The sequence below is a fragment of the Diutina rugosa genome (genome assembly GCF_008704595.1).
Source record: "Diutina rugosa strain CBS 613 chromosome Unknown scaffold79_size38464, whole genome shotgun sequence".
Taxonomy (NCBI): Eukaryota; Fungi; Ascomycota; class Pichiomycetes; order Serinales; family Debaryomycetaceae; genus Diutina; species Diutina rugosa.
Window position 1 is genome coordinate 24,131 of NW_022995070.1, and position 14,362 is coordinate 38,492.

The 14,362-nt window shown below is 51.2% G+C and overlaps 4 protein-coding genes across 4 annotated transcripts; 2 read left to right on the plus strand and 2 right to left on the minus strand. All coding sequences in view use genetic code 12, as the record gives it.

Moving 5' to 3' along the window:
- Nucleotides 1–811: 811 nt before the first annotated feature.
- Nucleotides 812–4,996, minus strand: DIURU_000512 (nucleocytoplasmic transporter; the record flags this gene model as incomplete). The annotated part of the gene is made up of 1 exon (XM_034158067.1): nucleotides 812–4,996. One exon carries the CDS (start codon nucleotides 4,994–4,996, stop codon nucleotides 812–814), a length of 4,185 nt encoding a protein of 1,394 aa, XP_034014695.1.
- A 1,697-nt stretch (nucleotides 4,997–6,693) lies between these two features.
- FTH2 (Fth2p) lies at nucleotides 6,694–7,869 on the plus strand (the record flags this gene model as incomplete). The annotated part of the gene is made up of 1 exon (XM_034158078.1): nucleotides 6,694–7,869. The coding sequence occupies one exon, from the start codon at nucleotides 6,694–6,696 to the stop codon at nucleotides 7,867–7,869; it is 1,176 nt and encodes a 391-aa protein (XP_034014696.1).
- Nucleotides 7,870–9,043: 1,174 nt separating this feature from the next.
- On the plus strand, nucleotides 9,044–10,780 carry DIURU_000514 (uncharacterized protein; the record flags this gene model as incomplete). The annotated part of the gene is made up of 1 exon (XM_034158089.1): nucleotides 9,044–10,780. One exon carries the CDS (start codon nucleotides 9,044–9,046, stop codon nucleotides 10,778–10,780), a length of 1,737 nt encoding a protein of 578 aa, XP_034014697.1.
- A 178-nt stretch (nucleotides 10,781–10,958) lies between these two features.
- On the minus strand, nucleotides 10,959–13,898 carry CWH43 (Cwh43p; the record flags this gene model as incomplete). Its single annotated transcript, XM_034158100.1, has 1 exon — nucleotides 10,959–13,898. One exon carries the CDS (start codon nucleotides 13,896–13,898, stop codon nucleotides 10,959–10,961), a length of 2,940 nt encoding a protein of 979 aa, XP_034014698.1.
- Nucleotides 13,899–14,362: the final 464 nt, after the last annotated feature.

A 14,362-nucleotide genomic window follows, 5' to 3' on the forward strand; every position in this document is an offset into this window, starting at 1 on the left:
AGGATTTGGGAGTCATGCTGAGGTATAGCACAGTTAACAGGGGTTGGTAAGCTAGCGCTCAAGGGGAAACAAGTGTGGTAATGAAAGGTATAAAAAAGGTGAAGATCTATATGTGAAAAGCATTCCATCCGCTTCCAGGAAATGAGCAGAGGGCACGACATACAGTCCAATTAACGCAACTCCGGTACTGCAGTCATTAGACTGACATGGTGATATGGCTGCGACAGATCACGTGGCGGAATAATAGTGCCACAACAATTCCAAATAAAATATATAAACCGTACCAGCCTCATCTACGATACCGTCTGAGTAATTCACTCCCCAGTTGAGTTCGTGCAAGTTTTGCCTTTTCATTCCAGTATAATTGAAAAGCGTGAGCTTGACGCCAACGGTGGGGTCAATGTCATCGAGATGGTTAGAAAACTTTATTCAAGTCCAGTTGAGTGGCTGCTCAAACATATCAAAATCCGGAGAGAAGTGGAATCTAGTTGTTTTCGTCACTTCACGGACTAGTCAAAGCTTATCTTATGTGACAAGCAACAAAGGCATTGCTCTTGGTGCCTCATTCCAAACTGAGACAATTTCGACAATACAAAGGCCAGTGGTTTAAAATAAAGAAACCTGCTTCAAGCTCGAGTACAATACGGTATGGATCTAAATTATAATCGTCCATGTAGACGACGACGTGCTACTGTCGAAATTTGTTTGTACTTTCAATTGGAAATGGTGACCTCTACGCTCTTAAACTTTTATTATCACTAAATTCACGTCCTATTTATATTCTCAATTAATTATCAATCCCTTTATATAATCACTGAAGTCTTAAGCGAAAGTAATTTGCGTCGACAGGAGCCAACGGCAACTTGGTGATTGCAAGCGGTGATTCGCCTTGAGCCAAAGCTGCGTCGCCCACCGTGCGAGCCATGATGGCGCGAGCGACTTTAACCACCCGCGAGTCAAGGTCCCCTTGCAAAAATGGAAGGTTGTCTAACAACGGCTTCACCACCAGTTCATCTTTGTGTAACATAAGCTTGGCGTAATTGACATAAATATCACCGCCTTGGGTCCATTTTTGAATAATGAACCCGTTTTGAAGAATTTGTGCCGTTAACTTAATGAGCTCTTCACCGCGTGTGGCAGTTGTGACGACTTCGGGTCCCAAATGATTGAGGATGACGTCATTGGCGTCGTTCCAAAGCTGAGCATCAATGTAGTACTGACACTGTTGCCAGTAGTCGCCGTTGTCTCCCAGCTGGCGCCCTCGAGCTTCCAGAACAAGCGCCTGTGGCACATTCAATTGAGTGATGATAGTCGCAACATCTTCATCGCTCATATCTTTGATATGATCAAGAATGATTGAGCGAGTCTCAGTGGTTGCGTCGGCGTCTTTGGTAATGGTCAGGATAACAAATACTGCCGCAACGTAGAGACGTTGGAGATTGAGGTAGTGGGCAAACTTCTTTGCAATGCCATCGCCACTCAGGTTGGTGAAGTCGCCGCTATAATTGCGGCACACCTGGAAAACCGTCCACTTGAATTTGATATCCAAACCTGATTCAGCAATGTATGTAAGTGCTGCTGACGGATCCAGTGCCAGTAAATGGTATGCCTTCATGAGCACGCTGAGCGAATTCTTCGTTTCCACCTCGCCAAGCACCACCGAAAGCGGTTGGCTGTTATCACCATAACGGAGTCGAGTGGCGAGCTGAAGCAGCCATGGCATCGTTTCAGTTGGGGCAAAGTCTTGAGCGATGATTTGCCACATGTGGACAACTGGCTCAGGAATATTAGCCTGACCCCGTGTAGCCCAATCATCCAATTGGTTTCGAGCAAAAGTGCGAGCGGCTTCATCGTGGGCATCAGCAAGCACAAGCACCGCCCGCAAGTGGGGCGAGCTTGTGGGAATAGCGGCAATAGCTCCCTCCAAATCACCGGCACAAAGACGCCACAATGCCACTGCCAAGGAATCGGAGGTGGTTTTGGCAAAATCGTCAACGTATTTGCGATTGTATTCTTTGAGCCACAGCACAACTCTTTGTTGGCGCCCGAGTTCTGCCAATCTCAGTTCCACCGAGGGGTCATTCAGCACTGAGGCAATGGGAACTGGGTCAAAAAGTGCCAGTGCAAGTTGGTATAAAACCGAGTCTCGAAGTACACAGCGCCGAGAGAGAGCGGCAAATGAGAGTTCGGCGGAGTAACCAGTGACCACGGGAAAATTCAGTTGTGAGCGTGGCTCAATGCGGGCGTGACAGCGCACTTCATCGACTAAATCGTTAGCATCGTCGCCATTCACCAATGGAAGCGGCGCTTTAACCGTGTCTCGCAAAGCCGCCGGTTCCAGTGAAGTTTTTTCGAGCAGCGGCCGCAGTATATCAGCAGGGAAGAGCTGGCGCTCAATGTCGGCGGGTCGGTCAATCGGCGCCGCCATGACTTCCAGTGGCGTCGGTACCACCAGTGAGTTGTAGTCATCGGCAAGCTCAAGCTGAACAAGCCACAGCTTTGTCGTCGGCAAATCGGGCCATTGGAGCATGCGGTCAAGTTGGCTCGCGTCGTCGATCGTGGGTTCGTACGCCTTTTCATCCACGACCGCCGCCATATCCGCGTAGGGAGTCGATAAGAGAAGTTGGCGTAAGTAGTGGGTCTTATCAACCGGTTCCAGCACCAGCATCGCCTCGTCGTCAATACGCTCTACTTCCCCCATCACCTCGTCCTCAGACTCCACTTCCAGATCCATCAGAGTATCAGCCTCCCGCACGAGCGCCAGCATCCCCGGCTTCGCCCGTATAACGTTTAGCTTCACCTGCTCGGCTACCTGGCGCTGTTTTACCAGAAGCGGCAGACTGGGGTCGCTGCCGTCAGCACCAGCATCCCAGTGACCAGGCACGCCGGCGCCGCGAATGCCCACTTTGGCTTTGCGAACAGCGTCACGGTACTGGTCCTGCTCATACACCCGGCTGTACTCAAGACGCAGCTGATCCTCTTCGGCGTCTTGCTGCTGTTTAAGTTGCCGAAGACTAGCATCAGCGCTGTCGTCCAAAAGCCCCCACACGCTGAAATGGAGCACTCTGAACGTCCAGATAGCAGTATGCGGATCGTAAGTGAGAAACTCCATCCCGGTCTGTTTCTTCAAGAAAGCGATGAAGTCGTGCACCAGCTGATCGGGTTTTGGCCGCACGTTTTCCACACTAATTACCGCAGGGACGTTGAGTTCGTGGCTCATAGGTGGCTTTGGGTACCCGGGTGTGTTATAAACTTCAACGACAGTGCCGTGAAGTCTAACCACGTTGTCAATAAGTTCATTAGCGAGTTTTTCCTCAACGCGACCTTCTGTTTGTCTTTGGCAACGAGCGACAAGTTGCAGCAAGTCCACGGGACGTGCCCAGGCGATTTTCAGGTGACCCTTGCGCCCGATGACAAGGTCTTCAACTTGATGCGGATGAGAAACGATTTCACTGAGCAGGGGGTAAATGTAGTAGTCCAATGGAAGCAGGGGTGGCGCCAATGAGTCTTCCTCGGTAGTGTAGCTTTCCTTGTCGGGAGTGTCATCCGGCACCGCCGGTACCAGGTTCCCGGCAAATACCACCAGCGACTTCGCCCGCGACCGGACCAGGCCTTCGATCTTAGCATCGACGTTGTCTTCGTCGTCGATTTCCTCATCTTCGTCTACCACAAGCCGGGCGTTCGCAAGCGCCCCAGGCGCCGTGTCCACAAGCTTAGGGCGTCGATTCAAAAGCACGCGGTTGGCATTAATCAAATGGTATTTGATGGGCTTCAGCTTAATGATGAGCCGTTTGAGTGAGCCTTGACCTCCCCTGAGTCTCAGTTGGAATTTACGAGTGTGGGTCAAGCCTTTAGTCCCCAACAGCGTCTTTGACGTGCCAAGAGAGGTTGTATTGGTGGGTAGCGCCAGTGTCTCTTTCGGCGTAGGGGTAGAAAATAGGCCTCGAAGCGGATTGGCAAGTGACGCCAGTTGTCTGAATGTGCGAAGTGTCTTTCCAAGCCTTTTCAATAACAGGTTGGACGGCGTCGCCACCGTCTGTTCCAGAGCCAGTTTGTCGAGATAAGAAAACTTGCGTTTCTTCGGGGTATCTTTGAACAGCCCCACGTGCAAGTCTTGAGTAAGCAGCTTGGGCATTTGCAGCCCGTTGACAGTGAGCAGGCTGAGAAGCGATGGAGCACCATAAGGATTGGTTGCGCTGGAGGCGGCGCCCGTCGCGTTTGTGGCAGTATTGCCAAAGAGACCTCCAGTGGCAGGCTGAGCAGAATTACCGAAGAGACCTCCAGTAGCTGGTTTAGAACTGTTGCCAAAAAGCCCCCCGCCACTTGTAGTGTTATTAGTGGTAGTATTGCCAAATAATCCTCCGGATGCAGTATTGCTGGTAGTTGAATTTCCGAATAACCCACCCGCTGGTTTGACCGCCGTTGACGTGTTATTACCAAAGAGACCTCCCGTGGTGGTGGTGTTGGCCCCAGTATTGCCAAAGAGACCACCAGGTTTGGCTGCAGATGTGGTGGAGTTGCCAAAAAGGCCTCCGGATGCGGCGGTATTGTTGGCACCGGAGTTGCCAAATAAACCGCCTCCAGTGGTTGGAGCTGCTGTTGACGTGGCGGTATTACCAAAAAGCCCTCCTGGCTTCGCGGTGGAAGCCCCAGAATTGCCAAATAACCCACCACTGGCGGTGTTGGAGGCATTGGTCGCGGTGTTGCCAAAGAGGCCGCCGCTTGTACCAGAATTGGCGGCATTGTTCGAAGCCGAATTGCCGAACAACCCTCCTCCCGTAGTAGTCGAAGGATTAGACGTGGTGGAATTGCCAAAGAGGCCGCCCGAGGACGCGGGACCCGATCCGAGCGAGATCGCCGGCCGCTTGGCGTTGGCGCCTGCCGCCGGTGCCAGCGTGCCAAACGACGAAGCTGGTGCCTGCAGCGACGTATTTGCGGCGCCAAAGCCTGTAGCCAGGCCCCACAGACCGGTGTTTCCAAACCCTCCGCTTGACATTAGCTGGGGAGGCTCTGGTTGTGTTGGTGAGAAAACCGCGATGGCGTGCGGCTTGACGACGGTAACCACACATAAAACAAAACAAAGGTGGAAAAACAAAATGACGCTCCCCCAAACTAACAAAAAGTGTTGAGTGGAGTTGAGGAATACTTTCCAGTTACATGGTACTATGTCGACAATGCCGAAATCCATTTCAACAAATATTTTAAGTGGAATTCGGGGTATCCTGGTTTGATCTATTTGCTATCATAAGCCAGGTAATGCAATTTCGATAACACCAGTGTAATCACAAACTTGAGTCACTAATTATCATCACTACCAGCAGCGAGAAGTGGGTGTACAGATTTCACACTATTTATTCTTGAGTATCGAGGTTTCTACAAGATATACGGTGATGGATCAAAGCATGGCTACCATGATTGCAAATGTATGCGTTTTCATCTGATTGCCGCAGCAGAAAGACATTATGCGGTTCACTTGGCTTGTGGTCATTTCAACACGCAAATCCTTAATGGGTCGACTCGGATTGAATTCTGATTGAGCCGGCATTGAGACGTTGTACGGTCTAGTGTTTGTCGTGAGAGTTTGCTGGTCAATATCTCAATCCTACTTACAATATATGCTATTCCTTTGTAGAGTTAATAAAATCACGCCAGTGAATCGCCCGATGTAAGCCCCACTAATCCCCTTCTTCTTAGTAACCATTCAATCCAATTTATAGCACCAACATAGAGTGCACACGATTTCTAACGATAGCATTTATAGATTCGTGCTTAGCAAAACTGACAATGAAAATTAAGACGTAGTGGAAGTATTGAATATGTCTCTGTACACTGAGCCTTCTATTTCCTGAACAATTGTGACCCTCCATCGGTGCATTCCAAATAAGCTAATAAATGCCGACCACATTTATACGTGTATCTGTGTCAAATATGTGGTACAATTCAGATTAATTATCCCGACCTTTGTGGTGTCATAAAGTCAACTAAAGAGGCCAATATTATAGGCATTCATTCCATCGTTGTGATCATGACATCCTTGGGGCTTCGCATACGTTAAAGCTTATGTCTTTGCAATCGCTCTGTGAACGATCAGATCCAAAGGTATCCATATTTTATGATGTGCAAAAAGTTGTGTGCGCCTTTAACTATTCAGCTAACTAGGAAACAATCAAGTCATTCGAATTCTGTCGAGGCTTGATAGTAACAAGCATTGTAAGGGTGGGTCTTTGTCGACTCGTATTATGCCCATACTGCATACACGCGAAGGTGTTTGCGAGAGCTGTGCCAGCGCGGGGTCTGATCTTTCTGATAAGTAGCCATTCATGCGATGCTTCCCTTTACACAAAGGCAATCGGGCAAAAATCTGCAAAGTCGCCACGTTCGGTCATCTTCCACTCGATCCATTGCACTGTAGGCTTCCATTTACCGACGTTAAGGTGTTTGGCAGTCTTGTAATCTACCCCTCTATATAGATCCCGTTTGGTGGAATCTCATCACAACCTCAGTCTACAACCATCGGGTGCCTGTTTCTCGTAATCATCATCATTCAATTAGGGGGGTTGTCATCCCCGTTGACATCTTCATTTCCGTGTCGTTGGTAAATCCGCCGCCGCCGCAAACCCCGTCTCCGACTCGGACATCGATGGTCTCACTTTTTCCTCATCCGCCCTCATTTTGGTGAGCCCTCATCCAACGATGCTAGAGGACTACTTTTCGATCCAGATCTTCTTCATCATCTTCCGCGAGGTGTTGGAGACCGCCATCATCATCTCGGTGCTCCTCTCGTTCATCGACCAGCGTCCCAAACGCGCCGACGGCAAAGATGACTCGCGGCGCCTTAAGATCCAGGTGTGGGCGGGAGCGGTGCTTGGTCTCGCCATGTGCCTTGTCATTGGCCTCGTCTTCATCGTGATGTTCCTCTACTTCGAGCTGGACTACTGGAGCTACGCCGAACGCTTGTGGGAAGGCGGCTTCTCGATCCTTGCCCTGGTGGTGATCACGGTGATGGGGCTCGGGCTTTTGCGCATCAACAAGGTGATGAAAGTGAAGTGGTGGGTCAAGCTTGGCGACGCCTACAACCACGAACAGCCTCGGGTCCGTCGCAGTGTCGATAGTGACGACTCCAACGCCGAGCTTCTCGCCGCCACCACCGACGATGCCGTGGATGCGGTGGCCCGGCCCCTGGGGAAAAAGTCGCTTTACCAACGGTACTTTTTGGCGTTTCTCCCCTTCATCACCACGTTGAGAGAAGGGCTCGAGGCGGTGGTGTTCGTCGGGGGTATCGGGCTCTCGCTGCCGCCGCTGTCGATCCCGCTCTCGGTGTTATCGGGCGCGATCGTGGGGGCCATTGTCGGCTACGTGTTATACCGGGGAGGCAACAAGCTTTCCCTCCAATACTTTTTGATTTTACTGACGTGCTTTCTCTACGTGGTCCTGGCGGGACTCATGCTGCGCGGGGTGTGGTTCTTCGAGCTTGAGAGCTATGTCCGCAAATGCAACGGGTTCGATCCCCTGGAAACGGGGTCGGGCCCCGGTCTGTACGACATTGCCAACCTGGTGTGGCACGTCAATTGCTGCAATGGTCTCACCGATGGCTGGTGGATGGTGGCCAACGCCATCGTGGGGTGGACTAACCTGGCCACCTACGGGCTGGTATCGCTGTACCTTGTCTACTGGGGGCTTGTCATTGGGTGGCTCAAGGCTCGGTTGTTTGAAGAGCGCCACGGCTACTTGCCGTTAGTGCCCCTTAAATGGCAGCAAAAGCGCATTCGCAAGAAGATCAAACTTTACGAGGCAGTGCTTCAGCAAGAGCCCCAGCCAGTGCCGGCGGAGGCTGAGCGAGAGGCTGATGCCGTCGCTCTTTTGGGTTAAGCGCGTGGCACCTGGGCTGATGTTTGTCAATAAGAACACTGCTCATCTTCACCACTATTTGTTTTGACAACTTGGCATGGAGTGTTGTGTTTTGCTGAAGATATGAGATATGCATTCGATATTATGTATATCGGGGTGGGATCGCTAGCACTGGTCGGGGGACTAGCGAGCCTCCTCGTCGGAAGTTGACGGCGACACAGGCGACCGCAAAGGCTAATGCTCGAGAATATAATGTGATCATGGTTTAGCGAAAGCCCTCAGGGGAGACACCCCCTTTATAGTGGTTTCCCCACTCCCCTCCCCCTGGAGGTTTGGATTCATTGACCCTGCTTATGAGTCGCGCATGACTCGTATCTTGGCCCGTGACCTAAGCGTGCGCGCTGAGATAACCGATTATGTAAATAGAAACTTAAATGAAATGAAATGAAACCACAAAAACCGCCGCCTCCCGCCCCCCTTCCAGTCCCCCATACCTCATAGATGTCTCCCTACCCCATTGCCTTCATCAACACCGCCACCGCTCCCCACGCTCGATTAGGGGCGTCGTTTGGCTACCACGAGGCAGAAGCCTGCGAGGTCGACTTCGTGCCCTCTCGCACCTTCAACAAAGAAGACCTTCAATTAAGCCTCGAAACCGGCGAGGTGTCAAAACTCCGGCGCCGGGGACTGAACCGGTCGTCATTCAGCTCATTGTCGTGAAGCGATGATTGCCTGGCCTAATATACTCATTCCCGCCAGCTCTCTTCGCCTTTGCGTGACCTCCATATCTTCCACAATAATAGCAATATCCCAAATACCACCGCGATTCGCGTGACTCTTAGTCAAACTGTAAGCAAGATCGATCGTTTTCACTCCGCCTAACCTGAAATTCGGGGTTGTTCAATTAGGAAATCTCCGCATTGACGTCAGTGAGAAAGGCCTGCACACACGTCGTTTCTCGTCCCACAGGAACCTTCTAAAACCGCGCTCGCCAGTTTAATAATAATCGTAACCATCTACCGTGATCAAATCATAACGATCAATTATCGCTAAAGAAAGAACCCTTTGTTCTCTTAGCGAGACAATACGATCATCGGTGCTGACGATTCTTCATTTTTTACGCGAAGTCTGTATTTTCGCACTATTCGCATCTCGTTATCTAACTCGATCTCTTCTGTCCTTGCCAAAGGTGCTCATGCCACCTAAACAACAAAAACAAGCTCACAACGAAATAAAGACGTCCGACCGCCGTAAAGGGGACGTCAAGTATCCGCCTGTTGGTGGAGAAGAGCGCGAGATCCGGTACTTAAAGAGCTTAAGGCATCTAGCAGACCAGGCCGACTCCGAGGGACACGCCAACAAATTTACCGAGTTTCTTCGTCAACGGCTGCCTACTGGGGTGCCGTTACCCAATCTGCTCGTTGCCAAGTTACAAAATGACGACTCTGCCCAGGCCAATCTTAAGAAAAACATCGATGAGGCTTGTAGACGGTTCGAGGACAGATTATACCACAGAGTGAAATCATTACCTGCCAAGGATGAAAGCAATTCGTGGTTCGATGCGATCTTTGACATCCTTCGTTGCATCTTTCGCAACGTAAACAACTTCAAGCACAAGTTTATTGCTAAGCTCTACTTCACCATCTGCGAATGTCGTAGAGCGTTTCCTCCAGAATTAGTGAAGATGTTCGAGTATTACACTTTCCTATTTGAACATATGGGGTGTAATGATGGAGATGAGGAGAAGGACGGAGGTTACATTGCACACAACCTCTCGGTGTTGATCACTTACGTTATTGATGAACACCACCCTAGCAAGGATCCTATGTTCAAACAGTTGAGTTTGCTCGCGTTCAAAATGGACTGTGAAGAATTCACTTCGTTTAGGAAGTTCACCCCTGGAGAGTGGGAAGATTTTAAGCAATTAACACCTCCGAACAAAACCCCCGTGGCGAACCAAAAACAAGTCCGGTCAAATTCGACGCAATCAGCCAAGACCGACGATGACTTACTCAATGATGACGACGAGTGGGCGAGTGACATCGACGCTGAACCCGAAGACACCGACTATATGGCCGAGCTAGCTCGTGAGCTTCACGATAAGTTGGTCGATGTTTGTGACTTTCTTGATCAGGAGGATCGGTTACACAATGATATATCTATCTACGATTATTTGTATGACGTCCTCAGCGGGATCAAGACGGTCCCGACTGATATTCTCATTAATCCCCGTCTGGGAATGGTGCGTGCAGCAGGAGAGATCCTCAAATTTGTCGAGTCCTCAACGGAATTGTATGCTTACGACGAAGCAGAAGATGACATTGAGAGGGTCGTCTTCGAATCAATTGACAAGGTGTATACGGAAGTGATACACCGCCGTATTGAGGAATTGAGTCCGTTGGCGCTATGGGGTACGAATGAAGCGTTTGCTTACGTGCTTCTGAGAAAGGTGTTACAGGACTTTGGTGAGGAGACACCTTATAATCGAAAGACACATTGGGGAGAAGTGCCGGTTCGAGGATCAGGAATCCTTGAGATTACTGACAGTAAGGGCGGTGAAGTTGAAATCGAAGCATACTACTCGCCTCATAACCGCAAATTTGTGGAAAAGATTCGGGAAGGTAAGGCATTGTGTATGCGGATCATGAGACTGAAACAGATGCCCGCAGTCGTGCCCCATTGGGAACTTGAGAATGCAGGTTACTCCTTACGAGGTAATCTCGGAAAAAACTCAAAGTACTGTGACAGCAACGGAGGTTCCATTCATATTTTCGTCTCAAGAAGGGGGCATCCTTGTATGCCTCTTAATGGGCTGCAGGATATGGATTGTTTGATCGAGACCTTATCCGAGCTCAAAGAGACCCCACTTGACGTTTATGTCGAAGAAAATGAGATTCCAGTTCTCCAAGAAGCCATGGGTTTGCATGACTGATTTCGAATGAAATGAGCAAGTTTAAACGTATAAGTTTGTATATAATGAACTCCAACGAAAACAATGAATCATGGTTGAATCTCCAATTTGAGTGAATTTCTCCTGACTCTTCAATTGAGCCAAACACTATCTGACGTGATAAATTGATTATCAAGATATGTATTATCTAATGGAATTTCTATGCTTCGGTTTCCTCGACATCAGACCACTCTACCTCGGTGATGGTGGCTTCGTTAAGTTGATCGCGATCTTGAGCAAAATATCTCGGCTCGTCAAACACATGGTAACGATGACCACGAACACCATCGCCATGGAAGATTTGCGGCATTCGCATGTGGGGCGGCACTTTATTCTCGGGGACAAAGTGGTTGCCGTAGTAGAAGTCTTCGTCAAGCTCTTGCGCTTCTTCAGCGGGCAACAACTTGAATTTAGCCACTTGCAACTCGGTGTCGGTAATGGTCGACCGCGAAATCCGGGCGTAGGCGACCTTTTGCACCCCGCGGAACATAATGTATTCACACCATCTGTCCCAATCGGTCAGGTCGATGTCATGCATTCTCAGTTCCTCGCCAGCGTAGGTGAAGTAGTTGCCATTGAGAGGTTCAGTGACAAGGTACAGCAACAAGATCATAGGGCGGTGTGACCCGCCCATCACCTTGGCCAAGTACCGCAGCTGAAGGCGGCGATCTTCCTCGTCTTCTTCCTGGCCCAGGTGGAACACTACGACGTCGACCTCGGTGCCGTAGATGTCTAAGGTAGCGTGGATGGCCGGAGCCAACTCACCCACGGGCAGCGGCAACAAGTGGTGTTCCAGTCGCAAGATAGGGAACTTGGACAAAAGCGCACACCCCCAAGTGTGCTTGTTGGGCCCGGGACCGTAGTCAACGTACATCCCCAAGTCCTCGGCAATTCTCTGGGTGAAATCGCGGTGGCCGCCGATGTTCCGTTGGGTGTCAGTCTCCAATAAACCGACGATATCGAGTTCGGCGTCACGAATAAGATCTCTCATCCGCACCTCACTCAGCCACATGTCGTTGTCGAGCCCGAAATGGACGCACCAAATGCCAGCGTTAAAGTTGTCGTCACGATGAGGCGAATACGGTGACAGAGGCGTACGGCGGATGAACACCGCCACCAGCGCCGCGAGCAACACCGTAAGCACCGTCATTGCTTGCTTGAACAACCGCGCCGTGCCCAAGTTGAGGCGAGCGATGTGGGAAGCACGGCTTCTCAAGCGGTAGTTCACCACCCCCAACACCACCGACACAAAGGCGGCGCCGTGAATGATGTGAGCACGCTCACGCAACAACCACCCACCGGGGACAAACGCATACGCCACCGTCCACACGTGCGCCACATTGAGGACAATAAACCACAAGTAACCAAGCACGTAGGTGACCACGGGGGAAAACCCTACCGCCAGCTGGGCGATCACCGTGGTGACACTGGCGAGGTAAAACACAAAGGCCAGCGCCCCAACGTAACCAGCCCAGCCGGGGATTGTAGCCATCGCCACCGCGGCAAGACCACCCACTACGATCAGGTATCCCAACTGACTGATTAAAGTCGGGCTCACCTTAATGGTAGCGACGATACCCAAAATGAACGCACCAAAGTGGATCAACGCCCCCGACACGGGAGTCGGGCCCCGGAGCGGGTACCCCGTCCACACCCATTGCACCAATGTCGCCAGATCGGTCATGTACTCACAGAGGCAGTAGAGCCACCCGCCGAGACCAATCAGAGCCAAGATGATGGAGCCACCCTTGCGCACCACGGTGTCCTGAGACAGCAGCACCACTGACGGGGTCAAGAACGCCCCCGTGAGCCCGACGAACAACCCCAAAGCATTAAGCCCGCCGTTGTCGTCATGCATCACCGGCCAGATGGGATTGTTGGAGTACCAGTAAAACTTAGCCACCAGCAGCGCGAGTAAACCCACCACCACCAGCACGAACCACGAGGTATACTTTTTCGGTTGCGTCAGTAAACCCAGTGCTTCCACCACTTGCGAAATCACGGCAAAGCCACATCCCGCAACCACGGTGAGGAACTTGTCCCGCGGGTCAGGCACCTTATACGCCCCCACCGCCGTAATCACGGTGGCAGCTCTTGTAAGCCATGGGGCGTAGCCAAGCACCCGCCGCACCGACTTGGGGATCACCAACAACGGCGCCACAAACAAAACCACAATACACGCCTCGTACCCGGAAATGCCCATGCTCCACAACGGGAAGTGCCAGAGGGTGAGGAACAACGACAGGATCGCCAGCCACTGGATGAAGTGGTTGATGCACAGAGCAATGAAGGTCACCGTCAGCGCTTCGTCGGGAACAACGTATGACTCCACGGGGGGAGCCACCGACTTCACCGAGTCCACTTTAACGGCAGCACCAGCGGCGGGGGCCACGGTGATACCGGCACTCAGAATAGTGACATCAACCCCTTTGAAGTCGATGACCAGCCACGCGTCAAACGCCACGTCCAAGATGATCAATGCCCACTCAAAGTAGGCGTAGATCGAGTACGCCCCGGGGACGACATGGACTTTATGCTGGATGAAGTAGTAAATCAACGGGCCAAGGGTGCCGAAGAAGGTGAGACACGTCCACAAGCGACCTTGGCGTTGACTCAGGCCTTTAGGCGACGCCAAAATGGTGCAGATCTCCCACGGAAGGGTGAGGACGATGTACAGAATCATAAACACGTCGTGAGCGTCGTGGTCGTCGGTACTCGTAATGTAGACCCACCCCCCGCATGTCCACGTGCGCAAAAAGCCACTGATGAACGACGTCAACGCCAATTTGGGGTGGAGAGGGGACTGAACGATATAGTTGAAAATGAGCAAAAGGAAGCGGGGCCCGGCGCAAAGGGCAATGAGAATCTGGAAAAGCAGCCGCTCCGGGTAGCGATCACCGATGGTGGCACTCACCAGCGGGAACCACTCGTCAGGATACCCAAATGAGGAGTTTTTCACGATCTTTTCGTAATGGAGGTACCAGCCGACAACAAGGGCAACCCCGAACGCGAGGTAAGCGCACACGGTGTGGGCGATGGCAAACCACTGGGCATTGACGGTTACCGTCTTTATAGGAGTACCCGAAGGCGTCGTAGCCATGATTTGTTGTCACGGGTCGTCCCTGGGTGGTTTGCTTGTGAGGGGAGCCTCGGTTTTGCTTTGACGCGCGTGCGGCGCGGCCCCGACTCAGCCTCAGGTCGCCGAGGGACGTTTCACGAGGCGGAGATCATAGAAAAATCTCGTAAACAAAGGTGGGCACGACAAAAATTGGTGTCGTCCTAGGTGAAAGCAATTTTAGAGTAGCTTTTGAATGCACCACTGGGACTGCATTCGGTCCCAATGGGGTTCATAACGGCACGTGTATTTGGGCGCGTTGTACTAGTTGATTTGAAGGTCGATTCCGAGCATGTGCGAAATATTATTTGAATCTGGAGAATTTCCAAGAAAAACCGAGTGATGGATTTGTTTACTTCCTCGAATTAAACATTTTAGACCAATTACGTTGTTGTATAGTTTGTTCGGCCTTGGAGGAATACCCCGTCGAAGATACTTACACACCGGTA